Genomic DNA, 14482 nt, shown 5'->3' with positions numbered 1-14482 from the left:
CTCCAACAGCCCTAAGCCATACAACTGCAATTGCAATTTTGTTCGTATGCAAAAAAGAGGAAAAAACGAAATGAAAAGAAGAAGATGAGAAAAAACAGGACAAGTTTTTGCACGTCGCAGGACGCAGCTGTTTCGCGGCAAATCTTTTGTCATGTTCCTGTGGTGGAAAACGGAAGAAAAACGACGACAAGGAGAAACGACAAGCAAGCGGAGCCGGGGGAGGGACAGAGAGGAAAGGCGAATCTCTGGCATAAGCTTCGCTTGTAAATATTTTGATATGTGCTGTCATGGGGACCGACTGGCTGGCAGGTAACTACACCCAACACCCACGTGTTGAGTGTCCTCCATGCAGGAACAGAAAGGATAAAAATGGTTACTGCAAAATGTACAACAATTGCATTCCACACATTGACGTAGTGAGGGAGGGAGCCGAGCAGAGATCCTTCATATTCATCCATCTCTACGTCCATGATAAGGTTGCAATTGAGCATTGCAATGCCCCTAAGCTGTTTGTCTCTTAACTTGCTCTTTTTTTTGTTGTCGCTTTCGCTGTTTCTCTATTCGTTTGTCTCTCTCTCTCTCTCTCTCTCTCTCTCGTATCTCTGTGAAACTTGCCAAATATTTTGGCTAGTTTGTCAACAGACTAATTCAAGTTCCATTTGCCATCCACAAAGAGCAAAGTTGACTTTTGCTTCTTAAATCTTATGGTTGCCTTGATCTACACAAAGTATCCACATATGTATGTACATCCATATATATATATGTATATGTATGTATGTATACATAAGTATATTGTTTGCTAAGCCGAGGTTAAGGCCTTCTCCTTTGCAAGAAGTTCTCCGCTCATTGTCTTTTTCCGTTTGGGGTCTCACGTATTCACGTACAAAATAATTATAGCGCAAGTACGTGTCTCGCATATTCAACCAAACTAACACAATGATGATGGTCCAGACGCCGTCGACGCCGACGACGACGAGGAGGAAGAGTAAACTTCAGCTCCAACTTCCCCGTCCACATTCTCATCTTCCCCCATCGTTCGTTAGGCTGACTGGCTCAAGCCCTTTTTGCCATTTTGTTGCCATATTTATTTTGTGTGCGGGAAGCCATTTTTAGGCATATGAAGATGGCGACAAAGTTGCAACAAGCAAAAAAAAAAAAAGCAGAAAGGAAAATGGGGAAAAGCAAACGAAAACTTGTTTAGTTTTTTACATTCTCGTGTCCCCCTTTCGCTTGCCTTTTTCCAGTACTTCATTTGCCACATGTCAACAATTTTATTTTGGACAAGAAAAGTACCCAAGGCTTATATCTGTTTAGTTAAAAATGGTTCAAAAAAACGTGGTAAAACTCTTTCTCTCTCAAAGATAGAGAGAACATAGCTTCACACTCAATGAGAGCCAAGTCAGTGATCGGTAAGAATAGAACGAGCGTAAAAGGCAGTCGAAAATATTTTGAATTCCGGACTAAAATCCAATTTTTTGAGCACTGCACTAAATAAACCCGCACTAAGTCATCATCCACATCACAAAAAGCAAATCGAAATGCTGATTCTATAAGTCTTCTATGAGTATATTCTATAAATTTGAAAAAAAGCCTTAAAAAGAGTTTTCTAAAGATGATCAGATTTCAAAATAGCATTTCTGAAGTCGCTGTCATCTTCATTGTCATTGAACCGAGTAGAACACGGCTATAATGGTTCCCAAGATTCCCCTACGATTTTTCATCGTTATACCCGGAAGACTCAGATCTATCCAGAATTTCTGATTGACAGTCACTTGATATAGTTTAAACAAAGGTGTCCTTGGAAGGTTGCCAACAAATCGCCACACAATTGCTAATAAGGACATGATAGTCCAGTACATACTTGGAAATCGATAGCTCAGTTTTACGAGCACTATTACTGAAACAGGTTGAATTGTAAAGAATAAAAGAAATAAGTTTTAATGGGTATCAACTTTTCGTCGCGATAACCAGACGGAAGCTAGTCGCAGAGTTGTGATACCCACTGTACTTCTACTGTACTCAAATGATTTAAGAATTTAATCTTTCATAAACTTTGATAGGCAATAATAAATCAGTTTATTTATTTTCCTTACAAATGTTCTTCATTAATGTTTGTTCTTGGATTGCATCAGTTTCGCTGACAAATGAAGTAAGGGAAACCTAATGAAAATGGAAAACTATGAATAGGAAAACAATTTCCATTCCCATTTCAATTGTCAACTCTTATATTTCAATTAATTTCCCTGTTCTTTTCTTTAAATTTGTTTTCTCTCTTTGGATACTTGCGTGGATTTTGAGTCTCTTGTGTTTCTGGAAACATTTGCAGTGTGGGATTTGGATACTCATATTTCCCCCATAGCTGGTGGGGATTAAGCAATGAAGTTGATTTTCTATTTTTCTGTTCTTTTGGCTAGATGAGTCCACGTGTCTTTGATTCAAACTTGACATTGCCATTATCCCTACTCCTGATCTGCTGCTCATCTTTCGAAAAATGCTTAAAAGCAAAAGCAAGCCATAACAGGCTTTAATTAAATCAGTTTTAATTAATGCAAAATGGGAATTTCAAAAGACATCGTCTACAACGGCTAGACATGAAAAACAGAGAAAGGACTTCCGGGCCCTTTCCCCTCACTCCCTCGACTTCAAAAACCGACAACAAGGATAACAACAACAAGAACAACAATAACATCAGCAACAACAACGTTTTGTTCTCGCATAATTACAACTCAATTGTAATCCAATTTTGGCTAGGCATATAAATCGGATTTCATTTGTGTGACACGCCTATGTTTTTGGGGTTGAGTTTGGTTTGATGGTCGGTGGTGAATGGATTGGGGTTTGGGTTTGGGTTTGCGTTCGGGTTCGGGCTCGAGTTGGGTGTGGCCTCCAACAGATTGACTGGTGTCTGTGTCAACTTTTTCAGTGTCAAATAAATAAACTTTTGACAGTTGGCAGACAGGCCACGGAGGGGCGGCCAGTGTTGGGGGGGTTTAGAGAGACCAAACCACAACATCTATCTGAAATACCTAAATTAGTCCAAAATAAAGCATTAAAACTTTAAAGATTTAACCAAATTAATAATAACGAAAAGAAAAGGAAGTTAACAACATTTTACCTGAAAGTGTATATCAACATTTAAAAATAAACTAATATTTTAACTAAAAATATAGACAAACTTTTCGAAATTTAAAAAAACATCTGAAGTTCTCAATTGGAAGCAAATGTGCATCAACTTATTCAAAAATTCCTCATTTTTAGGATCGTTTTTAAATCAATTTCAATAAATTGTTTGGTTAACAGCTTCAATCATTGAATGAGTGAACATAATCAGTTAATTTTTTACTCTTTTTACTCAAAAACATAGAATACTTAGTTCTTGATTATACATCCTGATCAGAGAGCTCAGAAAACAAGGAAAAGAACAGAAGAGTCAGTGAATCGACTGATAAAGTGAGTAAGCAACTGAGTCCAAAAGAGCTATCCGCTATCTTGGCGTGTGGATACGGAAACTCGACTAACCTTTCGGGAACACCTAGCAAACATTCAGGAGAAGGCATCTGTATGCGTGCGTTCGTTTTCAAGGATCCTCTTAAACACGAGGGGCCCAAAACAAGAGACGAGAAAGCTGCTGACGACAGTACACAGATCCATTGTACTTTATGCGGCTCGGATCTGGAAATCGGCTTTATTAGTAGAAAGCTACAGCAGGGGCGTACGGTCAACCCACAGACTTTGTGCACTCAGAGTCTGCTGCGCGTTTAGAACGGTATCTGACGACGCAGTATTAGTGTTAGCTGGGATGCTGCCACTTGACATTCAGGCGGATGAAGACACAGTCGTAGCTGCAGCACCTAGTGATAAGCCCTCGAAGAAACTGGCACGCGCACGGGCTAGAGGCAGAAGCCTATTAACATGGCAGAGAAGATGGGACGCGTCACAGAAGGGCAGATGGACCCACCTGCTGATCCCAAATATAGAGAAGTGGTTAGGCAGGAAGCATGGGTCAGTAAATTTCTACCTAACCCAGATACTTAGCGGGCATGGATGCTTTAGGCAATATCTCCATCGCTTTGGACACGAAGAATCGCCTATGTGCACAGTCTGCAGCGATAACAGCGTAGAAGACGCACAACATATTCTTTTCAGGTGTCGGCGCTATGAGTCCCAAAGAAGGCACCTAGAACTCACTGCAGGGGCTAGATTAACGGTGAACAACCTCGTGGATTCAATGGTTGGCAGCCCACAAACATGGGAAGCGGTCAACAACTTTGCAGCATATGTAATGCGGGATCAACGACAATCCGGACGCATGAGAGCTGGAGCGTCGTAGAGAGAGCCACCGACCCTAGGAAGCAATTCCCACGAGGACGTCCCCTACGATCAAGCTCCCTTTATGACATCTTTTTTCCTATGTATATATCTATCTATACCTATCAATAAAGGAATAAAAAAAAAAAAAAACAAACACATACACATTCACCTACACCCTCGCGTTGATTGCTCAAAACCAAAATCAACCAACCATGAGACCAACAACTAGCAGTAGCAGCAGCAGCAGCACAAGCCTCAAAAGTTGGAATGGGAAGACAACCGTAGGAGAAGCCGAGGAGTGGCTACAATTTGTGGCAGGCAACGCATGGCCATGTCAACAGAGTACCACAGAGATAGACGACCATAAATATGAATGCATGCCTTAAACGGTGGCTGACGGAGGAAGGGAGGAGGCGATACTGAAACTGAAGCTAAAGCTGATGCTGGTTTTGCCATCATCCGGTCCAGCTTGTTATTTACAGAACAGCTCTGAGATCGTGTGGCATAATTTAAGCACCTTGTTTAGCCACTGTTTATGGTTTTGTCGTGTCACCATATGTGTGTCTGTGTATATGTGCGGTCGTGTGTGTGTGTGTGTTTGAATCTTTTGAGGTCATGGGGTCAATGATGTCTTTGCCCCTCTGTTGGCTAACGGCTGCGCCCTTGCGGAGCCCCAAACTGCTCGTCTTATATGATGCGGCCTTCGGATGATTTCCACCGAGGCGGCTTCGAGGCACTTGCGATTGGCAAGAAATGAGATGACCAGGTTGACTTCAATCGGTTGCTTTATTTTCTTAACCTAAAAACTATAGTACAATTGTCGGCGGGCACAGAAGGTGCAACCGCATCGACCGAGATTAATTTCAAGAGTAAAAATCACGTGCAGCAAATCACGCTGTCTTTTACAAAATTCAAAGTTCTGGAAATTTCCATAGGAGAAATAAGAAAGAAAAGAATTGAAGTAACGGATCTCCAAGTTTGTCACTTCAAAGTAACTTGCGCTGTTCTTGGTCTCTCTCTCTCTCTCTTCGTTCGTTTTCTCTTTTTAGCAAAGAGAGTCTGGCTTCAGTTGCAGCTTAAACATTCTCCCCCTTTGATGATGACGATCTTCATCATCAAATTCACGTCTGGAAGACTCCTGCGAAAAGAAAACTGAAACGAGAAAGTAACAATTTAACGCTTAGGTGTAGGAATGGTGTCATTCTCTATCCAATTCTCCTGAATAGGCAAAGGACAGAGTTTGGCTACCGGTCGTTTCATGAGTCCTTTGACTGTCTTCAAAGTCCCCACTCTCACTAGTCCATCGGGTCCTGCATGTGTCTCCATAACCCGACCTAGAGGCCATTGATGAGAAGGGAAACGTTCGTCCCTGATGAGCACTATGCATCCAACTGTTAGATTTTGCTTGGTCTGCAGCCATTTTGGTCTCCTTTGTAATCGTGATAAATATTCCGAGTTCCATCTTCTCCAAAACTGCTGTGCATAATATTGACAATTCTTCCATCGATCAATCAGAGTAACTTTAGCCAATTCCGGAGCAGGAGGTGCTAAAGGCGCTTCACCCATCAGAAAGTGACCGGGTGTTAATACCATTAAATCGTCAGGATCATTTGATAGGGGACATAACGGTCTTGAATTTAAGCAAGATTCAATCTGTGCCAATACAGTTGCCATTTCCTCGAATGTTAAAACTTGTTCTCCGAGAGTTCTCTTCAGATGATACTTCATGGACTTCACTCCAGCCTCCCACAATCCACCAAAGTGTGGCGCTGATGGTGGGTTGAAATTCCAGTTGATTCCTTTTCTCAATAATGTTGGCGCAATATGTTTCGTAATGTACGAACAATATGCCAGTTTGTCCACTTGCAATTTTTTGTTGGCTCCAATAAAATTAGTACAGCAGTCACTATAAACGTCTGTGCATAGGCCACGTCTGCCAATGAAACGGTTAAATGCTCCTATAAACGCATCTGAGGTCAGATCTCCAACTGGTTCCAAATGAATGGCCTTTGTCACTAGACATACGAATACAGCAATATATCCCTTCTGGGATACACGTCCTCTTCCTTTGCAGGGCGAAATATTTACGGTCCAGCGTAGTCCACTCCAACGGATGAGAATGCTCTAGAAGGGCGTACCCGTACTGGTGGTAACATTCCCATTTTCTGACCTGCAAATTGAGGCTTCATCTTAAAACATGTGATACATTTATGAATTCCAAACCGAACTGCATTGCGTCCATTAACAATCCAGAATTTCTTCCTTATAAAATTCAGCGTTAGTGAGGTTCCACCATGCAAGGTGCAAATATGACTGTAAGATATGACGAGATCTGTGAAAGGATGTTTATACGGTAATATATAAGGATATTTTTCATTTATGGGCAACAGGCAATCTCGGAGCCTGCCTCCGAGACGTAAAACACGTTTGTTCGAATCAAAATACGGATTAAGAGACAGGAGTATGCTGTCCTTCGCTATTACCCTGCCTTCCGATAGCGCCTTCCATTCAGAGTTAAAACAATCCTTCTGCACCATCCTAATCAATTCACGTAGGCCCTCTTCTAATTCCACAATTGAGAGTCCAGATCCTCTTCGTTCTGCCACAGATGTTCGACAATTATATACGAAACGTTTTATATATGATATAATCCAGACGAGTCGTGTATACGATGAATACTTGCTGATAAATGCTACACTTGGCATTTCTTCCACTGATATCTTATGGCACGTCACCCTTTTTGACTTCAGTGTCAACAACCGACAGCGAATCCTGATCAATAGCATTACAAGGCCATTCGATGTCCGATCCTTGTAGCCATGATGGCCCATGCCACCATAATTCACACGATGCCAACTTGGTTGCACTCATGCCACGGCTTAGATAATCTGCAGGGTTATCTTTCGAGGCGACGTGTCTCCATTGCCTTTCGTCTGAGATTTCCAGGATTTTGTTTATTCGATTGGACACAAATACTTTCCAGTTGGCAGCTCCACCACGGATCCAACTGATGGTTATCATAGAATCTGACCAAAAAATAGTGTTCGAATAATTAATGTTAATTCTTAGATTCTCCTTTAGATACTTATACATTTTGGCTGCTTCAAGCGCAGCACATAACTCTGCCCTAGGTATGGTTAGTTGTTGTTTAGTTGGCGATACTCTCCCCTTTGACAATAGCAACTCTGTGTGATACTTATCCTCTCCAATTGGGAAGCGCAAGTAAGCCGTAGCTCCATATGCTCGTGACGAGGCATCGCAAAACAGGTGCAATTCAGCCACACCACCCGGTAGCCCCCATGTAACATGCCGTGGTATTCGTATAGTTACTATGTTTGGTAACTCTTTTACGAATTTCTCCCATTCTCTCTTAATAGTGTCCGGTGGTGTGCTATCCCAGCCAATTTTCTCCTTCCACAGTTGCTGCATGAGAATTTTGGCAGTAATCATTATCGGACTAAGCCATCCCATGGGATCAAACAGTCGTGCAATTGCTGATAGTATTGTCCTCTTTGTTGGTGAGGTCATTGGTGGAACGACATGCAAAGCAAAACGGAACTCATCTTCTTTGGGACTCCAGTATAGAACTAACGTGCGAATAGTATCATTACCTTCCATGTGTAACAATCTGCTTGATTCTCGATGCTCAACTGGTATGTTCTCTAATAGCTTTGTGCAATTACTCGCCCACTTCCGTAGTTCGAATGTACCACTACGAAGCACTCCAATCACTTGGTTCTTGACATCCTCCGTTTCTGCAATACTGTCGCCACCAGACAGTATGTCATCTACATACATTTGATGATTTATAACATCCACAGCCAGTGGATACTTCTCGCATTCATCCATAGCTAATTGTTTCATAACTCTCATGGCTAAATAAGGTGCGGAGCTCGTTCCAAACATCACCGTTGTGCAGTCATATTCTTCCACATAATCACTTGTGTCCGGATTCCATAGAATACGCTGGTACTGCGCGTCGTCGGGTGGAATATTAATACATCTGTACATTTTTTCAACATCCGCCATAAATACCCATTTTAGCCCTCGCCAATTGAGAATGATTCCTTGAAGATGTACGTGCAATTTTGGACCTATTGCTAGAATCTCATTAAGCGATTTTCCATTACTCGTCTTGCTCGATCCATCGAAGACAACTCGTACCTTCGTAGTTGATGACGATTCCTTTATGACTGGGTGATGCGGTAGGTAGCAATGATCGACTCCCCCCAATGCAGGATTGCCCGTCTTACTAGCCCATGACGTTACACGTTCCATTTGACCCAGCTCCAGATACTCATTTATCGTGCCAACATAAGCGTTCTTCAAACTCGCATCGTTACGCAACCGTCTGTCCAGAGAATGTAATCGTTTTAACGCGCTCTTATATGATTCTCCAATTACCATTGATTCGTCCAAGTATGTTAGAAAAGGAAGACGAACAACATATTTCCCAGACGGCATTCGGCTATGTGTCTTAACGAAGAAATCTTCGCACCAGTTATCCTCTACTGAAACCCCCCGTGGCTCCTCGTCGAATTGTTCTAGCTCCCAAAACTTACATAACAATTGTTCAAGTATCTCATCAGCTTCCTTCCTTCGTACCGTTATGGTGTAGGACGATCTCCTACCAGATTCTTGATTCGTTTTTCCTGATACAATATATCCCAAATGCGTACTTTGCGCCAGAGGCATACCACGTATTCCTCGATGCACTTCTCCCAACATCAGCTCATCGTAGACGTCATTTCCGAACAAAATATCAACTCCTTGTGGACTGAAGAAGTTAGGGTCGGCCAACGGTAAGCCCTTCAGATGAGTCCACTCTTCAAACGGCAGTCGTTTGATTGGCATGCGCTTACTCACTAGAGGTATTACTGACGCGAGCAGCTTGTATTTCGCATGTGGGTTGTAGATTGATCTTATGACTAGCTCCACCTCTGCTGCCGCATCTGTAATTTTTGTATCTGCTAATCCAGTAATCGTGATGTGAGCCTGTTTGCGCCGTAAACGTAGCTGCTGAGCTGCATTCTCTGAAATGAACGAAACTTGTGAACCTTGATCCAAAAACGCTCTAAACTGTAAGGGATAGCCTTCTATCGACTCTACCCACACCATTGCTGTTGGTAATAAAACCTCGTCTTTGTGCCTTACCGCAGTTTCTGTTGTACTCTTTCCAATTAAAGCATTCGCAGATGCTGTTGGGATAACTCCCTTCCTTAGTGTGCCAAGCGGCCTCTCGCATCCTGATTTGTCTACATGGAGTAGTGTATGATGCCGTCCTTGACATTTTTCACAATTTACCGCACTGTCACATGCATCTATTCGGTGATTTGGTCTAAGGCATCGAAAACACAGTCGATGCCTCACTACACACGCCTTTCGTTCCGATAGCCTCATCTCCTGGAATATCCTGCATACTCCGATAAGGTGTGCATCCCCTTGACACACAATGCATAGGTCTGTCTCTCGAGTAACAAATGAAGCCTTTGTGTAGTTCTGGTTAGCTCGTAACCCATGTACACCTGGCTTTGCATTCCGATGTCTATCCCGTGATAGAGTTCCCTCGATATTACCTGCTGACGCCGTAATCATTGTTCTGTACTGTGTTTCAAGATACTGACTGAGCTCCTCAAAGCTCGGCAGATTCTGCGTTGAAGATATTGACCGCTCCCAATCCACTCTTAATTGATTCGGTAATCTCTTCATCATGTAGTACACTAAAATTTCAGACTGTTGTCGCACATCCACACCAGTCTTCTCCAATGAATTCACACATGAGCGGGAAGTTTGCACAAATCTTCTCAAACTTTCCGCATCTCCATATTTTATTGGTAATTGCTGATCGAACACATCCATGTAATGTAAAAATAACACTCGTTTGTTATCATACAAATTTATCAACATTCTCCAAGCCACTTCATAGTTCGCCGCTATTAGCGTTAGATGTTCAATATCCTTAGCTGCGTCTCCAACCAACGAATCCTTCAAATAATGAAAAAGATGTAAGTCCGTCAGCTTGTCGCAGTGGTGTACTCTTGTTAAAAACACCTCTTTAAACGCCGGCCACTCAATAAATTTCCCGCTGAAGGTAGGCAGTTTAACTGTTGGGAGTTTCACTTCCTCCAAACATGGTCCCATTTGTTCATGCACCGTCTGATGCAAACAAGACTCATCAAATGCAGTCGACGCCGGGATTCTCCGATCCTTATGTCTCTGCAATTCATTTCGAATCTCAGCTACTCCCATTATGTAGGTTTCTTCGAAACAGTCTCTGATGTCTTTGTCGAAATATCTGCCCTTTATTTCCGCATTATCTCGTTCTTGAATCAGTTGGTGATGATTGCGCTGAAAATCTGCGTGAAGGTGGGCAATCGAGTCCAATCTGGCTTCCAGATGACTCTCGGTATGTCCCGACTCCTCCGATTTATATCGCGCCAATGACTTCTCCAGCGAAGTGAGCAATGTGATTTGCTCCGTAGCCAACGGTAACAGTTTTTCAGCCATAATGAACACCTACCCAAACACATCAACGTTAAATTGTACTCACCCGAATCAGTCTATCCACTGGCAATCACACTCTAAATCCAATCGCCAAGATCATTCCTCCCGGGTTTTGGCACCAAAAAATATGTTGGCTAACGGCTGCGCCCTTGCGGAGCCCCAAACTGCTCGTCTTATATGATGCGGCCTTCGGATGATTTCCACCGAGGCGGCTTCGAGGCACTTGCGATTGGCAAGAAATGAGATGACCAGGTTGACTTCAATCGGTTGCTTTATTTTCTTAACCTAAAAACTATAGTACAATTGTCGGCGGGCACAGAAGGTGCAACCGCATCGACCGAGATTAATTTCAAGAGTAAAAATCACGTGCAGCAAACCACGCTGTCTTTTACAAAATTCAAAGTTCTGGAAATTTCCATAGGAGAAATAAGAAAGAAAAGAATTGAAGTAACGGATCTCCAAGTTTGTCACTTCAAAGTAACTTGCGCTGTTCTTGGTCTCTCTCTCTCTCTCTTCGTTCGTTTTCTCTTTTTAGCAAAGAGAGTCTGGCTTCAGTTGCAGCTTAAACACCCTCGAAACATTCCATTCAATGCTACAGGCATGGTGACACTTTAAATAATTTATAAATGGGGCAAATGAAAATACAATTTTTTACTCGTTTCGTTTTGTTTAAGTTGGCCACGCCCCCTTCCCCACATATATACATACATACATACCAACCAACAAACAAATCAACGCGACAAAAGTTGAAGTCCTTAAAACGATTTGACTGCTGTCAGCATTAAGTTTGTTTTCTCCTTCATTTTCCTTCGTTTTTCTTTTACAGGGGGCCCTCTGAGTAAGTACAAGGTATGAAATTGTAAAATAAAAACCACTGGAGGTGGTTGCGTGGTTAAGTTGAGTATGTTGACTGCCTGGCATTATGCAAACAGTCAGAGAGTGCGCCACGCAGATCCCCTTTTTCCTCTACCTCTCTATCACTTTTTCGGTTATCCTTTTTGGTCCTGTTGTCTTTTCTTCTTCGTGGCGCACTCAACGCGCGTGTTCGTCGCACTTTTTGATGTTGAGACTTTGCAAACATTGTCGAATATGTGGTGTGTGACGGGGTGCGTACGTGAAGAAAGGTTGACGCCTGCCAGGTTAAAGATTTTGCCATTGCAACATTTATGATTTTTATATTCATATATAATAATGGAAAGTTTTATTTCTATTAAACAAGTGATAAGAGAAAAATTTAAAACAAAAACTTTGCTTATTTTATGTAACTTAATTTTTGAAAATTATCGTTTCTCTGCTATATCTTAGTACCTTTATATATTATATATGTGGGAATGGGTCGAGAGACGAGAAGCGGTCGATTGTACTGAACCAGTTCAGAGGTGCATAATTTAAAGTTTATCAACGATATCGATGACAAACCATCGATATCAATTGAGAAAAGAGTTCTATGGCGTCAAGTTGTGTCGACCGGTTGTGCTCCTCGTGGCTGCTCGAATAAGAAGAGTGTAGTTATGTGGTAATTAAAAGATAAATGTATAAAGAAATAATGTTGAATAAAACTGATTGATTGTGAGAAAAAACGGCCTAGAAATTCGGGAGGAAAAAGTGGGATTGCACTAACAGTCCCACAAATTGGTGTCAGAAATGGGATTGCACTAACAGTCCCACAAATTGGTGTCAGAAATGGGATTGCACTAACAGTCCCACAAATTGGTGTCAGAAGTGAGATATGTACATTTACATAGTGCATCGAACTTACGTGCAGTTAAAAGATGTTGTTAAATAAAGAACACTAATAATTAAAACAAATCGTTCGAAGCGAAAAATTCATTAAAATTGAGTCGCCAAAGACAGAAAGTTCGGAAAAAATGTACAAAGAGCGGTAAAAAAAAAAACACACCAATTGATGAATGCTTGTATGTTAGAGAGAGACAGCGAAACGTCCAAGTTCAAGTGAGAGTGAAAAGTGTGGAGGTGCGAACAGTACAGAACCCTGAAGTTTGCGTGGCAAAGAGGCTGAAAACGCAAAGAGATTGACGATCGTTGGTATTTTGCACAAATTTACGTGGCAATGAGGCTGATATAGCGTAATTTTGGTAAATGTGTTGAAGTATCGTCGTGGGAACTATTCACTGAGATGGTAGATTTATGTGGCAAATGGCCTGGAACATAGAATCTATGTGGTGAGCAGCTGTACCTAGAGTGGGAAATTCTTGAGAATTGTCGGCAAGAGAAGTTACAACAATTGGCGGCAAGAGCGAGAAAGCATTAGACGCACAAGTTTGGCGGCGTCAGTGGAAAAATTTGTACAAGAGCGAGGCATCGGCATTGGCGTCACGAGCGAGACATCGGCATTGGCGTCACGAGCGAGACATCGGCATTGGCGTCACGAGCGAGACAGCGTTAGTGAGAGCATTCGTGAAAGATCGGCATATCAGCAGAATTGGCGCGAATAAACGGCGTTGGTGAGTCAACATGAGCGAGCGAGAAGGCAACATAGTGGTGAGCCAGATGTTTATGTTAATTAACAGTATGTAAACAGAACGAAAAATGTTATAATTTAAATTGAGTTGATGCAATCATTAAATTAAATCAAGATAAATTTATGTCAAAATTATAACTAATAATTTAAAGATTGGCTTGAATAAAAGTAAAGTAAATTAATGTTGATTCGAAAGTAAAGTAAATTAATGTTGATTCAAAAGTAAAGTAAATAAATTTGGAATTCAAAAGTGAAGTAAATAAATTTGGAATTAAAAGAAAAGTAAATGTTAAAAGAGAAATAATTATATTTTGAAATTGCTAAAAGAAGAGAAAATTAAATTACTAACATTACTCTATTGTTAGTAATTTAATTTTCTCTTATTATACTTTTGTAAAATATATTGAAATTTCAGCTGTAACGAGTAAGCTACGACGAATACAAAATGAATAGAGACGAAGTATTAAGTTTAAATGTAAATGAGCTCAAAGCAAAGTTAGCCAGTTTGAATTTGGCAATAACTGGTAGAAAGCAATCGTTGCAAGATCGTCTTCTCGAACATTTCGGTTTGGTGGCTGACGAAGTCGAGGTTGAATCCGAAAGTGATGATGCGGGATCATTTCAGTCTACGGCACCAACTGTAGTTAGAAATAATTTTACTTTGCGCGACATTGAGGATTCTCTTTCTTCGTTCAATGGGTCAGGTCAACCGTCTATAGAAAATTGGTTACGGGATTTTGAAGATAATGCAGAAGCAGTTCAATGGAACTCTTTACAGAAATTTATCTATGCGAAGCAATTATTAAAAGGTGCAGCAAAAGTTTTTGTGCGTAGTGAGCGAGGAGTGACTGATTGGATATCATTAAAAAGAATTTTGTTAAGCGAGTTCGGCGCAGAAGTATCAGCAATTGAAGTACATAAATTGTTGCGAAATAGACGTAAACGCCCAAATGAAGATTTTCGTGAGTACCTTTATAGTCTGAGGGAAATAGGCAGTTCCATATATTTAGATGAAGCTAGTCTTATAGAATATTTCATAGAAGGAATACCTGATTCAAAAGCTAACAAAAGTAACTTGTATCAGGCAAAGACAGTCATTCAGCTGAAGGAACAGATTACAATTTACGAAAAGGTTTACTTTGGTCACCCTCAAGTGGTAAATAGAAATAGAAATCATAATGAGAA

General features: G+C 41.2%; 1 protein-coding gene across 1 annotated transcript; it reads right to left on the bottom strand.

Annotated features, from left to right (window-relative positions):
• Window positions 1–5484: 5484 nt before the first annotated feature.
• Window positions 5485–10818, bottom strand: LOC137583617 (uncharacterized). The gene is made up of 4 exons (XM_068298706.1): window positions 9888–10818; window positions 7663–9344; window positions 6400–6481; window positions 5485–6326 (listed from the first exon to the last, which is right to left on the bottom strand). Exons 1-4 carry the CDS (start codon window positions 10816–10818, stop codon window positions 5485–5487), a joined length of 3537 nt encoding a protein of 1178 aa, XP_068154807.1.
• Between the last annotated feature and the right edge of the window lie 3664 nt (window positions 10819–14482).

Source organism: Drosophila tropicalis, unplaced genomic scaffold (assembly GCF_018151085.1).
Source record: "Drosophila tropicalis isolate 14030-0801.00 unplaced genomic scaffold, ASM1815108v1 contig_867, whole genome shotgun sequence".
Classification (NCBI taxonomy): domain Eukaryota; kingdom Metazoa; phylum Arthropoda; class Insecta; order Diptera; family Drosophilidae; genus Drosophila; species Drosophila tropicalis.
This window is presented reverse-complemented; position numbering and strand designations above follow the sequence as displayed.

Excerpts from the sequence above, each read along its gene's own strand:
- LOC137583617 (XM_068298706.1), bottom strand. The coding sequence starts at position 10,818 with ATGGCTGAAAAACTGTTACCGTTGGCTACGGAGCAAATCACATTGCTC. Across the intron at positions 9,345-9,887 it reads AATGATTACGGCGTCAGCAG|AGAATGCAGCTCAGCAGCTA; the intron begins GTAATATCGAGG and ends CGTTCATTTCAG. Across the intron at positions 6,482-7,662 it reads AGAGAGAATGGGAGAAATTC|GTCAGAAAATGGGAATGTTA; the intron begins GTAAAAGAGTTA and ends CTCAATTTGCAG.